Source organism: Corvus brachyrhynchos, unplaced genomic scaffold (assembly GCF_000691975.1).
Source record: "Corvus brachyrhynchos isolate BGI_N302 unplaced genomic scaffold, ASM69197v1 scaffold806, whole genome shotgun sequence".
Lineage (NCBI taxonomy): Eukaryota > Metazoa > Chordata > Aves > Passeriformes > Corvidae > Corvus > Corvus brachyrhynchos.
Window position 1 is genome coordinate 402,363 of NW_008238454.1, and position 11,510 is coordinate 413,872.

Genomic DNA, 11,510 nt, shown 5'->3' on the forward strand with positions numbered 1-11,510 from the left:
ACAGGCCCTCTTTCCTTCCCACAGCTGGATGGGAACAGGAACAGCAGTTTTGCTTTTGCCATCTGTCAGGGCCCTCTGTGATCTTGTTTCTGGAGCAGCAGGAGTTCTGTTAGAGTCCAGCACTGATTTTGTCTCAGCAGGGAACGACTGGGCAGATATCAGGTATTTCTTTAGGCCATCTGTTCTTGCATCCTGGACACTCTGATGTGCTCTGCACATTGTACAGCTCCCTACAGGTTGAGCTGAGGAAGGCATAAGGTGTCCATGTGTCACAGGAGTCTGTGGGAGGAGAGCAAACACGAGGAGGCTGTGCTTGTGAGTAGGAAATGCCCCTGTTATCAGCAGGTAAAAGTAGCTTATCAAGAGGTGCAAAAAGGAGGAAACAATCCACAAAATAATGGATGAAGGGGAAAAATGGCAGGAGGGAAAATTAAATGGACTACAGAGACAGGAGAGAAAAGGTAAGTTATATTCTAAGGGGAAAAAAGGAAAGAAAAAAATAGGGAAGTTAAGTCCTCGAGAAAGAATGCAAGGAACAAGGAAAATAAGCTAATCCTGCCTTTTTAACCAGAACCTTTTCACACACACAGTTGACAAATCTGCTGCCCAGCAGTGAATGCCTGCTGGGACCATTCACTTCTGCCCCAAAACAGGCTTCTTTTTTTATAGTGATGTCCAGTGATGTTTTTATCACTGTGAGTGGTTAATTCAATCTCCTACAAATAGACAGTAGGATGTATTTTGTGGACTGATACTACTGTGTGGAAATCATTTTCTCCATTAGGTTTCAGGTAGTCAGGTTTGGTCTCCTGTACCAGTATTGAGATACTTTATCAGTGGAAACTCTGCACTCTGCATGCCTTTGCTTTGCCTGATTTATACCAAACCTCCTTTTAATCCTTTGCTAAATGGTGCATCTTTTTATGTGATGTCTCTGTCTCATTTTCATTGACATCCTGTAAGCCTTTGCTATTTAAACAGTATTGTTTTGGACTTGCAGCCAAATGGAATATTGGAGTGCAAGTGACGGTGCCTTGTCTTCATCAAGTGCCAAGAGTATCTTCCACATCGTTATTCCTTTCCTTTAATGCTTTCTTTGTCCTTTTGACTGTCCTTGTTCAGAATTCGGATGGGAGGGGTGTTTAGGGGAAGCAGTGCAATGAAATCATGCTGTATTCACATTTCCTTTGTCCCCTGTGCAGCAGACTGGATAGTCACTGTTCCCAGATCCCACCTCAGAGCACTAATGACCATCATCAGAGCAGAGTTCCTGAGCATTCAGAACAAGCAAAAAGAAAACGTTTATTGAGGCAGCTCTTGGCTGTGCCCATTATGTTTTCTGGATGATGGGAGTAGTTTCTGAAGCAGAATGTCTTGGTTATTGCCAGGATGAGAGTGCCTGGGATGAGTCCATGCTCTGAGCCAATGTGACTGACCTCATGTTGCTTCCTGAATTTGGCAAAGCACACACAAACCTTACTCAGGGGGCAGTGTATCCTGTTTGTGTGGCAAGGCTTTGGGAGTGAGTGGGCTACAAGAGCAGCTTGAGGGGCACCTGGCATCCAGCCAAGGTATCACAGACAGGCTGTGATTGTCCCTGCTGGGCCACAGTTGGGGTGTCTTGTATTGCAAAGGCTCAGAAAGACCATGTGCCTGTCACTGCTCTGAGGTGCTGGGCAGGCAACCACCACCTAAGTCAGTTTGTCAAAGCTTTCCCTTCCACAAGGGACTCAGTGCAAACCCCTTCTTGCCCTTAAAAGAGAGCGGAATGAGCATATCCAAGTGCTGACTTGAAGAAATGCTTTCAGTTGTTGGTTCTGAACACCTAGAGGTATAAATCTAGGATGAAGAATAGTATGATGATAATAATTTTGCATTCTGGTTATAAGAAATGTTAAAGGTTACTGACACTAAGGGATATTAAGGAAAGGTTAAAGTGGGAAAGTCAGGACTGAGAGGTGACCCCTCAGAGTTTGCAATGCCCACTGTAGAGCTCGTACTGCTCTTTGTACTGGTCTTGTGTGTGCTGTTGAGTGGAGAGAGAAGCAAAGACACTGGGAAGAGGGGAAGGCTGCTCTATTCCAGTGGTAAAGACTGAAGTGATTGATGGGAGAGGAATCGAAGGCTGAGGGATGCACTGGTTCCTTTCTGCCACACAGTTGTACAGGGATGGCACTGCTATGCTCGTGTCACTGTCTCAAGCTCTGAGACATCCCTCTTGGTGGAGTTTGGGGGTGAGAAGTGCCTTGAGAAGCTGCTGAGTTCAGGTGTGCCCTGTGCTCTCTTCCAGATCAATCTGATATGTCTTTTGAAGAACTCCTGCGGGTGCAGAGTGAGGCAAGAACGAGAGTGAGCAAGAAGGTGCCTGGTGGGAAGAAAACTGCGAAGCCTACCAAAGCTACAGTGAAGCAGCAACAAGGCAAAAAGGGGTAAAGAGGCTCTTTTGTGATCAGAAAAATGTGAATGTGTGCTCTCTGCACTCCAGAAATTACACTGGGAGCCTCTCACAGCAATGGTGTTGCCTTGGAGCTGGCATAGATCTCCTTTAGTACACTAGACAATAATGCCTGTCACTATAGTGTTTCATTTGGGAATGGTCTGGTGCTGTTTTCAGAGCTCTTAATATCCTGTCCTCCTCAAATCCCCAGCAGCCACCTGTCACTTGATAGTTAAATTGGCACTCAATACCTTTATATCCTCTATATTAAGGCACTTGTAACCCTTGGCATGATGTGCCTCTCAGGCTCTGTGATAGTGTCTACTGTGACCTGAAATAGTTGCCCTGCTGGTTCCTAAACCCCTTCCAGCTTATCAGTATCTTCTGCCTGGCTCTCACTGGTTGGAGTTACAGTCACAGACAATTGTTCTGGAATTCCATTCATCCTTCTGCTGCTGTCTCATCTGTGGCTTGTCTGTGGTCAGTTTCCTTTTTTTCCCTCTCCACAGTACTCACCATCACAGACTTTTTCCTGTATTCAACACACCAAAAGCTATCACACCTTTTTACAGTTCTCCACAGGCCCCCACTGGTAAGAGCAGTACCCTTACCCTTTATTTGTAGTATTTAGCTAGTTTTCAGTCCTCAGAGTGGCATCCAAGTGATTTGAATGGCTTTCCTCTGTTACACTGGCACTCCCTAACTCATTTCTGAATCTCTGCTCAATACACAAGCAGAGAACACAAAAACCATTTCTCCTGCCATAAAGAGTTGGTTAGGATGATGTTTCTGCTTTACTTTTTACCCAAAACTCTGGGGGATTTTGTGTAGTGCAACATCTTCTCACAGTGTCTCTATTTCTGCCACAGAGTTTGCATAATTCTGCTTTTGTTTAATTCCTCTGATCCTTTAAGTGATGTATTGCTGTAAATCCCACATTCTTTTTCTCTCATGTTTTTGTTACGGAAGTGAGCTTCTTAAAGAAAGGGCTTCAGGAAAATCCCCTGGCACTGAGCTGGCTTCAGCAGTGCTGTATAAAGCTGACTCCAGGGCACTGTGCAGGCTTGTAGCCACATCAGCAGATGTGAGAATACACTGAACGCCGCCCTAAGAGGGATTTGGAAAACCTGTGCCTGTGGGGTTGTGTTCTGGCCCAGTGTCACCGGTGGCTGGCTGTGGTGCTCTCAGCAGGTGGTTCACAGGTTTCTCACGTTTCTGATAACTTGCCTGAGGTACTGACCAGTCACAGGATGCAGCACCCAAGTAATACTGGGGAGAGTAATACCCTGTTGTCCCACCTTATCCTGGCCCCCCTGTGTGCCTGAAACATCAAGCTGTGAAGGCCTGTGTTGCAAGGAGAACTTGTTCCTTTAATTGGTTGTCACTGTGATCCTCACGGTCCTGATTCATTGTGGAGTCCCTCTCAGGATATGTGCCATCTGCTGTGCAGCCTGTTCTCCTGGGGGCTGGTTCTTTCCTTACTGGTGTTAAACTGGGCTTTCTTGCTGAGCCTGGCCATAGTGGAATTGGCCTCTCTTTGTGACTACCAGGCCAGTGCAGAAATTCCCAGCTGTGACACCCATGAGTGCTGAGGGAGCTGGCAGATGTTATTGCTCAGCTGCTCTCCCTATCTTTGAAATCCACCTGAATACAAGTAAAAATTTCTTTAGTGTGAGGGTGACTGAGCACTGGAACAGGCTCACCAGTGAGGTTGTGAAGTCTCCTTCTCTGGAGATACTCAAAACCCACCTGGGTGCAATCCTGTGCAACCTGCTCTAGGTAACCCTGCTTTAGGAAAGGTTCCTTCCACCCCCAGCCATTCTGTGACTCCATGAGAGGAATAATCAGTACAGCACATTTATTGATGCAGGTGGTAGGTTTTCACTTGAGACAGTGGAGTTGTTTCAGGTTCTGTGTGGGCTGTTTTAACCACACATTGATACATCTGGTTCTTGTAGCCTTCTGTGGCTCTTGACTGAGTCACCTCTTTGCTTTCTCTAGGTATCATGGTGAGGATTGAGTTGGGAGAGTTGAGTTGTGCAGTAATCTTCTTCTGAGGGTCCAAATAACCTCCCAGCATATTAGCCTGGGCCTCATTCTGATGTCTGCTCCTCTTAAATACACTTTTCTCATTTTCAGGCCACTGGAGATGTCTGCCAAGAAGCCTGTACCTTTCCTGCGACAAGTCGTCCCTGTTAGGAAGAAGGTGAGTGCTGCCCCTCCCCAGTTCATGACTTCCCTGAGCGCTGCTGACAGGGCACACACTTGGGAATGGGGCTACTGCAGATGGCCCAGGCTACTTCTGGAGAACAGGGCTGGACCACTGCCGAGTGCAGACAGTGACAGCGTTTCCCTGGGGAGAACAGTGGGTGGGTGCAGGAGCAGGTGCAGGTTAACTTGAGAGTTTGTGACCCAGGCGTTCCTAGAAGGCGCAGTGACTGCCACCAATGACAGTTTCACTGCAAACCATGGTCACTGTTCAGTACTAATCCTGGGACTCCAGATGTCCATCTACTTTCCATCTGAATGTAACTTTTCACTTACCGTTGCTGGATCATGTGAATATAGAAATTTCCACAGTTAGAGACTTCTTTTTGTCTCTCCCTTTTTGCATGACCTGACCCAGTTAATCTGTGAAAATCTAGATAGGTTTGAGCTCCCAAATCCATCACCTTGACAACACATATTCAGCCAGCTCTTGGTCTGGGAGTTGCAGGAGTTTGGAGGCAGCACTCCTGCTGCTGTTCCTGGATATTCCTGGGTGGCAGACTTGCATGTGGAGATGTCTGTTGCATGGGAAACTGGATGCAGGCATGACTTTGGGGATGCCACCTTGACCGTCGTACTTGATCTTTGCCAATTGGAGATGTTTCAGTGGTGGGAACATAACATTGCTGGGGAAAACAGTGGCTGATCCATGAAAGGAGAGCAAGCAGGCTGACACTGACTACAGCTCTTGCCTTTGCCTTCCCTGCTGTCAGGTCCAGAGAGACCCTCGATTTGATGACCTGTCTGGAGAATATAAGCCTGAAATATTTATGAAGACTTACAGCTTCTTGGACAGCATCAAGAAGCAGGAGAAGGAGGTGATGCTCTGTGCCCATCCTTGCCTGGAAGAACCTTGCTTGCCAGGGGCTACTTCTTCAAAGGTTTTTCACAGTGGAGGTGATAGGCAGGCAGTCATGCAGCTTTCTGCTCTCTTCTTCAGATGGTTCAGAAGCAGCTGAAGAAATGCCGGAACATGGAACAGAAGGAGAAACTTCAGCGGCTCCTGAACCGTATGGTGAGTTCAGTGCAGCATCTCCTCTCTGTGAGGCACTGGGAGAGAGGATGTGTGACCTGAGGTCTGCCTTGATGCTGACACAGGCCACCCTTTTTGTACAGACACAGCAGGAACAGGCACAGAAAAAACAGCAGAAGTTGAGAGAGAGGGAGCTGACTTTGAAAAGACAACAGAGGGAATTGGCCAAGCAGGGAAAGAAACCCTTCTTCCTAAAGAAATGTAAGTACTTGGTGTGAGCATGCTGCAGGAAGATCCAGAGGGAGTACTGCTGGCAGGAATTCAAGCACTGGAAGCAAAGTGTCCATACTATTCCACAGAGCTGTGGGGGGGATTGTTCTAGTGCTGGTACTCAAGGGACAAGCTAAGCCTGGACCAGGGAGGGAGAGGTGAGGAGGGGCTGCTCTGTAGAGATGTTTTGGGCTTCAGTATAAAACTTGACTTTACAGCTGAGAAGCGGAAATTGGAACTAGCTGAGAAGTATGCAGAGCTGAAGAGGAGTGGAAAGCTGGAGAGCTTCCTGAACAAGAAGAGGAAGAGGAATGCCATCAAAGACAAGCGCCATCTGCCCTCACAGAAGAACCTGTGACTGTTGGACAGTCCTGCTGTTGTCTGGCATTTGGGACTCATTCTGCCTTGGCCAGGCCTGGGAGATGGTTATCCCAATTCCCAGGATCTGCCTTTCACTGCACAGTGGTGCTGTAAGGCAGCAGAGCAGAGGCTGAGCCGAAGGAAATAGTGGGGTTTTTGTAGCTGAAGTACCTTCTTTGCTTGTGGTTTAGGTCATGCCTGGGTGGTGTGTTTTGCAGATGCTGATGGTGATGACAGCTGTCTTTGCCCTTGCACCTGCTCATTTCTAACTCTAGCAAGGAAAGCCTGAGTCGTGCCCTGCACTGCTGGCTCTACTCCAGATCTTTTCAGATTTCCACTGAGGCAGAAAAGGATGTGGGACAATGCCTGCTCAGAGCAGCAACCCTGACTTCAGATCAGGTTGCCCAGAGCTGCTTCGGTGGGGTCTGGTAATGTCCAAGGACAGATGCCCTCGCCTCTCTTGGCCTCTGCCCTACTGCTTCAGGTTCTCAAGACGGAACTTTTTGTCCCCTCATCCAGGAAACCTTCCTCGTGTTAGTGCACAATCACTGTCTTGTTCTCAGTAAAGTGCCTGGCTCTGTCTTCTCAGCAGCTTTGTCACAGCTCTGGGGGGTGGGTGGGAAACGGGTGCTGTAAGGTCTCCCCAAAACCTCCTCTTCCTAAGGGTGAATAAATCCTGTTCCCTCAGCCTTTCCTAGCAGTGCTCCCGCCGCTGACAGCTTTCCCATACCCAACTGGAGTCAGCCCAGACAACCAACAGCTGTCTTTTTGTGGCCCAGCATGGGTCAGTGTCTGGATGTAGTCTCACAAGAGATGAGTAAGGGTGAGAGGACCACTCTGCTCCACATGGGCTGCTCCTGGTGATGCAGATCTAGGTGTGGCTGGCCTTCCTCATACATGGGGCGTGCTGTGACTGCTCAGGTATTGCTGTTTGGGATCTCTCCTTCAGAGCAGCTTGGTTTCTCAGGGTCATCTCCACAGCGTTATTAATACTTCTAGGAAACTGATCCTGTATGAAATAAAGTACCTGTTATCCTCTATTCCCACTGTTAGTGCTGTTACAGTCAAAAGTGTTTGAACTCAGAGGAGTCAATGCCTCTCTCCAATATGTTTGAACACCAGCCCTCTTGCTTCTCCTTGCTCCGTTTGCCCATGTCTGCTGTGGCTGTGCTGACAAGGGGATGGCCCAGGTGGCCCCAGTGTGACAGGTCAGGGTGTGCTGGGAGAGTGCCTGGCCACAGCTGTGCTGTGTGGGTGGCCACAGGTGTTTGGGGCCTGGGGACAGGCCTTGCTGGGAGCAAAACGTGGAACAAGGAGCAGGTCAGCCGGCCTGAGGGTGTTGCTGAAGCACCTGCCTCCACTGAAGTTCCTGTGGATGACGCAAGTCCTGCTCTGGTGACAAGTCGCAGTGGAACTGGGGGAAGGCAGTAGATATGGGACGTGCCAGCTTGTTGAGACCTGCTGCCAGGGCCTTGCTGAGGTATCCCATGGCACTCCTCAGCATCCCTGAGTCCACGTATCCCCAGCCCCTGCTGCTTGTAGGTCTGGTGCAGCAGGTGGCAAGGCTGGTGCACCCCCAAAGTGGTCGTGCTTTCCCCTCCTGCCCCTCTGGAGCTAAAGGTCTTCCTACGGTGGCAGTGAGCCCGGGGCCTGTGTGCCTGCCAGCTCCTGGGCCCAGCACCCTGCAGCAGGGCAAGCCCTGGGGCATTGCCCAGCTCAGCCCGGGGTGAGGTGACACTGGGTATTGGGCAGGCAGCAGCACGGCAGCACCAGCTCCAAGGGAAGGAGATGCTTCCAACATCTCCTGAGAGCTTCCTACTGCTGGAGAGCTGCTCTTGCCAGTAGCCTCCCAGCCTCAAGCAGTTGGCTTATTTTCCTTGTTTCTAAGGCGATTTGGGCAGACCTGCACTGGTGTCCCTCCGAGTGGAGTGTGGGGACTTGCTGTGGGTGTCCCTGGGCATGACTGGTCCCAGTTGATGTGACTGCACTGGTTGCACAGGCGGTGGTGGCTGACAAAGCTGCCAACACACACCCTGCCAGTGACACCCTCAGAGCCCACCAGACTCTCACAGGACCTGTGGACCAGGAGGAATGGCTCCAGACCCAGTGGCCTGGAATGCTCTCCCCAGGCCTAGGTAGTCACTGGGTGAGCCTCTCCACACACTCTGCAGCTGGACACCCAATCACACAAGGCACAGCCTCCCACAGGAGCTGCTGCTGGCAGGGACACAGACATAGAAAGGCTGCAGGGCTCAGGTCTTTTATTGCAAAGAGGGAGATACAAAAAAGGACAGTCACCCCTTTTTGGGTCCCCCCAGGCCTGCAGCTGGCTGAGAGGGGTGACAGCAGGGGGAGGCCCAGGCCTTGCTCCCCCTGCATGGGGACCTCGGCTCACACAGTGGGGAGCAGGCTGCTTGCCAAGGACCACACTGGAGCCAGGGCCAACCACAACAGCAGAGTGGGTGACCCGCTGTGTCCCCGTGTGGCACCCTGGCTGGCCAGAGAGCAGTGCTGTACGGGGAGCACTGGCAGAGAGCCTGGCACAGGGTTGGGCTGCCTGGCCTCACCCAGACACAACTCACAGCAGGCGACCCTGGCTTCCTCCTCTGCTCTGCTGGTTTACCAGGTGGGGTGCTGAGGTTCCAAACTGCTCTGCAGCCTTACAGAGACTGCTGTGGGGGCCCTCGCCATGCGCCTCTCGGGGCCCTGAGCAGCTTTGCCCAGGGAAGGAGGGAGCAGGGCTGTTGCCCTCTGTCCAGGCAGGGAGCTCAGCGGCCTGCCCCGGGTTTGTAGGTACGGCCAGGCATGGGGATGCCCAGGCTGTAGCTCCTGCTGGCTCGTCACGTGTTGTCCTGGGCCAGCTCCTCGGGGCAGGCAGGTTGGTCCCGGGCCTTGCGCAGCCCCGTGGGCGGCTGGGCTGGAGCGCTGTGCTGTGGGTCCGGCCCCGGGGGCGTGTGGTGCTGGTGCCGCTGGTACTGCACAAACATACAGACCTTCATCCCAATGGCCAGCATGTTCTTGCCCATGAAGATGCTGGAGACCCGGGCATCCCTGAAGAAGACCATGTTGCTGCCTCGGATGAAGATGGTGGTGATGTTGACGGTGAGCATGCTCAGCATGGGGTACAGCATCATCCGGTGCGGCACGATGCCGATCCCCTGCATGCTGATCTCGCACAGGGACACGCACGGCAGGACCAGGAGCAAGATGTAGCAGTAGAAGAACATGATGCCCTCAGCCCAGAGCAGCAGCCCCTGCTTCTGAGGCTCCCAGAGGTTGGCCTGGATGTCCAGCACATCCAGCATGTCCACAATGACCCAGAAAAGGCGGTTGCGGAGATCTTCCTTCTTCTTGAATGTTCTGACGTACTCCATGTGCTCTGTGGCCACCAACAACACGTAGAGAGCTGGGATGCAGATGGAGAGCAGCAAGGTCAACGCTTTGCGGGCTATGAGATCCAAGCTTTTCCGGTCAGCTTTATAATTCTGGTATACAAAGTAGACTTTGATCTCCAGAACGAAGACATACAGGAACCAGAGGATCATGGCATATCCTCGCTTAGCTGTCTTTACCTCTGCCCCAACCCAGATAGCCACATAGCGGAGGACCAGCAGGAAGCATATGTCACCCACTGCCACCATGACACAGATGCCCAGCTTCCTGGAGCCCTGGCTCTGCTCCACCAGGTAGGCATCCATGAGGACGAGGCTGGTCATGATGAGCACAGTGGAGAGGCACACATGGGGCTTGCTGACAGGTGGTGGGGGAACCATCCTGCACAGAGGAACAGGCAGGGTCATCAGGGAGTTGCTGAGATTTCCTATCCCCACCCTTGGGCCCCCTTCTGCCGCCCTCTCCTCAACAGCTGTGGATGGCTGAAAGAAGGGGGGGAGCCATTCATAGATTTCTCCCATCCTATGTGCCTGGTTTGTTGCAAACCTGCAGATTTCTGGCCAAAGAGCTCCTCAGGCTGACCAGGCCATCCTGGTGGCACGTGCTGGCTGAAACCCAGCTCCTAGGAAGCACATGGTGGGGCAGGCTGGACATTCAAGCACTTGGGAGCCTACTGTCTCTTCTGGTAGCTCATCACACTGACTAGCCTCTGCCACCACAAAGGCATGTGCCTTATTTTCCATGGGATTTCCCAGCCAGTGGTACTGCTTGTATTTTCCCCCCACTAGGCACGTAAGACCAGACTTACGTGTTTAAGCCAAGCAGGCCCTTAATTGCTATGATCCAGGACCACTCTTTTTAGTCTCTTTATTTTCATGCACAGCACAAGAGGAAGCCTGGCTTTTTCAGCCTGGCTGTAATGTGGGGTGGCAGGGAAAAAATTGGCCCAATATTCGGTTTCCTTCAGGTTCACACTCCCCAAGAGCTTTGCCTAGAGCTATTTGCCCATGCCCACCCTGCCCCAACACCATAAACTGAAAGCAAGGAAAAGCAGCACGAGCCCACCCACAGCTCCAGGACACAAGGAGCTCTGCAACCAGCCCTGAATTTCTGTGGGATGCTCAGCTTTCCTGGGCTGGGGCAGAGCAAAGCACTGTCCCCAAAAGCACCCTGCCTGCCTTGGACCAGGGCTGTCAGACTCCCTCCCCCTGACCAAGCACAGCTGCAGGCAGCTGCCTTCACAGGCAAAGAGGGAGGACAGAGCCGGGGCCTCGCCAGGCACAACTTGGCAGCTGCTCTGGAGGGGAGCCAGCCCCCCGGATGAAATGGAGGATGAAACTGGGCTGATGACTGTGTGGCACAGCGCTGCACGAAGGCTGCCCACGCAGAGCCCGCCTCTGCCACGCCTGGGCTGTGCGGGGGCCCTGGGACACCATCCTGGTCATCCAGGGGGCAGCGTGCAGCTGGCACTTGACCATGGAGCAAGTGCTTGGGAGCAGGATGGACGCCACACAGTTAATGGTCACCCTCGCACATGGATGCTCCTGAGGCTGAAATTGATGGCACAGGGCCCTGGGCACAAGCTACCTGAACTCCTGCTTTTTGGCTGAGGGAGCAGGCGTCCGGCGCAGTCGTGCATCCCTGGGCCCAGCAGCATCCTGGCACGTTGCGGGAGGCAGCGAAGCCTGAACCTGTCAGACACAGGTGCCTCTCAGGGGGAGGGATCAGAGGCTGGTGGGCATGGGGGAGCCCGTGGATGTGGCACATCTGGAGCACGCCACACGGCCGGGGGCTCACCCGCCTGGCCCC

The 11,510-nt window shown here is 52.1% G+C and overlaps 2 protein-coding genes across 3 annotated transcripts in view; one reads left to right on the forward strand and one right to left on the reverse strand.

Moving 5' to 3' along the window:
- Positions 1-7,348, forward strand: part of LOC103617489 — a 33,826-nt gene extending 26,478 nt beyond the window's left edge. The window contains exons 18-23 of the mRNA XM_017736948.1: positions 2,255-2,429; positions 4,577-4,643; positions 5,419-5,523; positions 5,646-5,720; positions 5,822-5,939; positions 6,167-7,348. Of these exons, the coding sequence (XP_017592437.1) occupies positions 2,255-2,429; positions 4,577-4,643; positions 5,419-5,523; positions 5,646-5,720; positions 5,822-5,939; positions 6,167-6,306 (680 nt within the window). The 3' untranslated portion in view covers positions 6,307-7,348. The remainder of the gene's footprint in view (positions 1-2,254; positions 2,430-4,576; positions 4,644-5,418; positions 5,524-5,645; positions 5,721-5,821; positions 5,940-6,166) is intronic.
- A 1,204-nt stretch (positions 7,349-8,552) lies between these two features.
- Positions 8,553-11,381, reverse strand: LOC103617477 (transmembrane protein 121). 2 transcript variants are annotated; one of them, XM_008635769.2, is made up of 2 exons: positions 11,289-11,381; positions 8,553-10,082 (listed from the first exon to the last, which is right to left on the reverse strand). In XM_008635769.2, exon 2 carries the CDS (start codon positions 10,079-10,081, stop codon positions 9,149-9,151), a length of 933 nt encoding a protein of 310 aa, XP_008633991.1. In that variant the 5' UTR covers position 10,082; positions 11,289-11,381; the 3' UTR covers positions 8,553-9,148. The 2 variants fall into 2 exon arrangements, with proteins under 2 accessions (XP_008633991.1, XP_017592442.1); XM_017736953.1 differs by having other exon boundaries at positions 11,286-11,381.
- Positions 11,382-11,510: the final 129 nt, after the last annotated feature.